The sequence below is a fragment of the Staurois parvus genome, unplaced genomic scaffold, assembly GCF_062004578.1.
Source record: "Staurois parvus isolate SC_StPar_1 unplaced genomic scaffold, SC_StPar_1.0 ptg000374l, whole genome shotgun sequence".
In the NCBI taxonomy this organism is placed as follows: Eukaryota; Metazoa; Chordata; class Amphibia; order Anura; family Ranidae; genus Staurois; species Staurois parvus.
This window is the reverse complement of record NW_028318170.1, coordinates 1105401-1107621: the sequence shown is the minus strand read 5'-3', so window position 1 is coordinate 1107621 and position 2221 is coordinate 1105401. Positions and strand designations below refer to the sequence as shown.

The 2221-nt window shown below is 45.7% G+C and overlaps 1 protein-coding gene across 1 annotated transcript; it reads right to left on the bottom strand.

Moving 5' to 3' along the window:
• Nucleotides 1-268: 268 nt before the first annotated feature.
• Nucleotides 269-1900, bottom strand: LOC149456152 (E3 ubiquitin/ISG15 ligase TRIM25-like). The gene has a single exon (XM_089685398.1). It carries the CDS (start codon nucleotides 1883-1885, stop codon nucleotides 269-271), a length of 1617 nt encoding a protein of 538 aa, XP_089541524.1. The 5' UTR covers nucleotides 1886-1900.
• Nucleotides 1901-2221: the final 321 nt, after the last annotated feature.

The window sequence follows — 2221 nt, the reverse complement described above, 5'->3', positions numbered from 1 at the left end:
GAGGGAGGAACAAGGGGAGAGGAGGCATGGATGGAGAGATAGATAGGTAGGTAGATAGATAGATAGATAGATAGATAGATAGATAGATAGATAGATAGATAGATAGATAGATGTCAGTCCGGTAGTCTGACCGATATTCTACCCAATCACGGTGATCAGTGACAGAGGGAGAAATCTCACTTATTATTATTTATAGTAGAAAAGCTTGAAGAACACCAATTGAGGCCCCACCCACTGCTTTATCCCATTGGCTGAACATTCCACCAAATCACATCTCTCCTCTCTGTGACATCACCAATTTATGGGTGGAGTTCTCACATCTCCCGATTCCCCCATAGATCTTTATACAACCTTCCAATAGCCATAACACAGCATGGAGGGGCTCAGTGAAGGTGGTGGTGAAGGTGTGGAGGTGTCGGATCGGGTCACACAGATCATAAAAGGAGATCCGCCCGGCTTCATAATCTAGATATATCCTGACTCTGGTACTGGGGGGATTGGAGGGTAAGGAGATGTTATTACTGTCATGTCTCACACCATACTGATTATCATAACTGTACAAACCCCAGGACTTGTTATTCCATCCAATCACTGACCGCCGTCCTCTCCTGTCTATACTGGGGTAACAAATCCCAATTATCCAGCTATCTGACCCACTGACATCCACATCCCAATAATGTCTCCCTGAGGAGAAACTCTGACTGCTCAACACCTGATAATAATTCCGAAATCTCTCTGGTGTTTCTGGACGATTTTGATTTCTATCTGACCAGGATACAGTTTTCCTGTCATCTGATATATGTAGATTATTATCAGCTGTGTTTCCATCCAGTAATATGTCCTCAGCTCCCTGTATAGGGAAGTATACATTTACCTCTGTTATTATATCAGATAAACCTGTGTGTAAGACCCCAGCCACATCCAGCCCCCCTCCATCATGGAGGAGTTCCTCATGTCTTTCTTGGTCCTCATTATCTCCATCCTCAGTATCACACAAGTCACCTGTGTCTGATTCCTGTAGGACAGTCAGTGGATCTGTCATGTTACACAGCTCCTCAATGTCACGCATCTTCCTGGACAGCTCATCCTTCTTTATTTCCAGATCCTGGATGGAGATGGAGACCCGCTCTGCCCACCTGGAGATTTCCCTCAGGACTCTCTTCTCCAGGTCTTCCATATGTCTCCTGAGATTTCTAAACAGGGCAGTGACTCTCTCAGTGTCACCAGCTGCTTCTTCTTCTACTTTCCTCCTGTGTTCCTGCAGACTCTGGACTCTTTCCTCCATCTCCTCTCTCTTTGTCAGAAGTTTCTGCAGAACATTCCTCAGTGTCTCCTTCTTCTTCTCAGAAGCCTCATCCAGTGACTCCATCTCATGTCCTTTATGTCCTCCAATCATACAACAAGACACACAGATACAGGTCTTATCCTCAGTGCAGTAATACTCCAGGATCTTCTTATGGATGGAGCATTTCCTGCTCTCCATGGACAAGGTGGGGTCAGTTAAGATGTGTTCTGGGGACATTTTGTGGACTCTCAGATGTTTATCACACAGAGAAACCTCACAGTGTAGACAGGATCTAACAGCAGGTACAGGATAGTCCACACAGTGAGTACAGAAGACCCCGGACTCCTCTTGATCTGGCTGAGCAGACAGGAAATTCTCCATTATATTACGTAGTGTTATGTTCCTGTGCAGTGCAGGACGCTTCTTAAACTTCTCTCTGCATTCAGGACAGGAATATCCTCCAGACCCCTCCTGTGTATCCAGAACACGATCAATACAGACCCGGCAGAAGTTGTGTCCACATCTCAGCATTACAGGATCTGTATAAATGTTCAGACAGACGGAACATTCCAGCTCAGCTCTCAGATCAGCAGATGCCATCACTGACAGCAGAAAGAGAAATGGCAGTGAAGGTCTCTGACTTCGGGGAAGAATGCAGTTGGGAGGGTCACATCCTCCTACACAGGGTGAGGCTGGATCCATGATATTTGATGCAGATAGCAAAGTACAGAAGAGGGAGGATTTTTCTCACAGTAATAAAAATAATCAGAATAGAAGAGAGAAAGATGGGTGTAGAGAGGGGAAAGGTGGACATGGCTGCACCAACCTGGATAGCAGGGTGGCTATACAGAATCTGAGTCTACTCTCACTATACACTGCACACATATACAGCCCTTGTATCCCTGCAATATACCCAATTATTCTGCCAGCACCCGA

What these genes read in the sequence shown, in the direction of transcription:
- LOC149456152 (XM_089685398.1), bottom strand. Translation starts at nt 1,885, where the DNA reads ATGGCATCTGCTGATCTGAGAGCTGAGCTGGAATGTTCCGTCTGTCTG.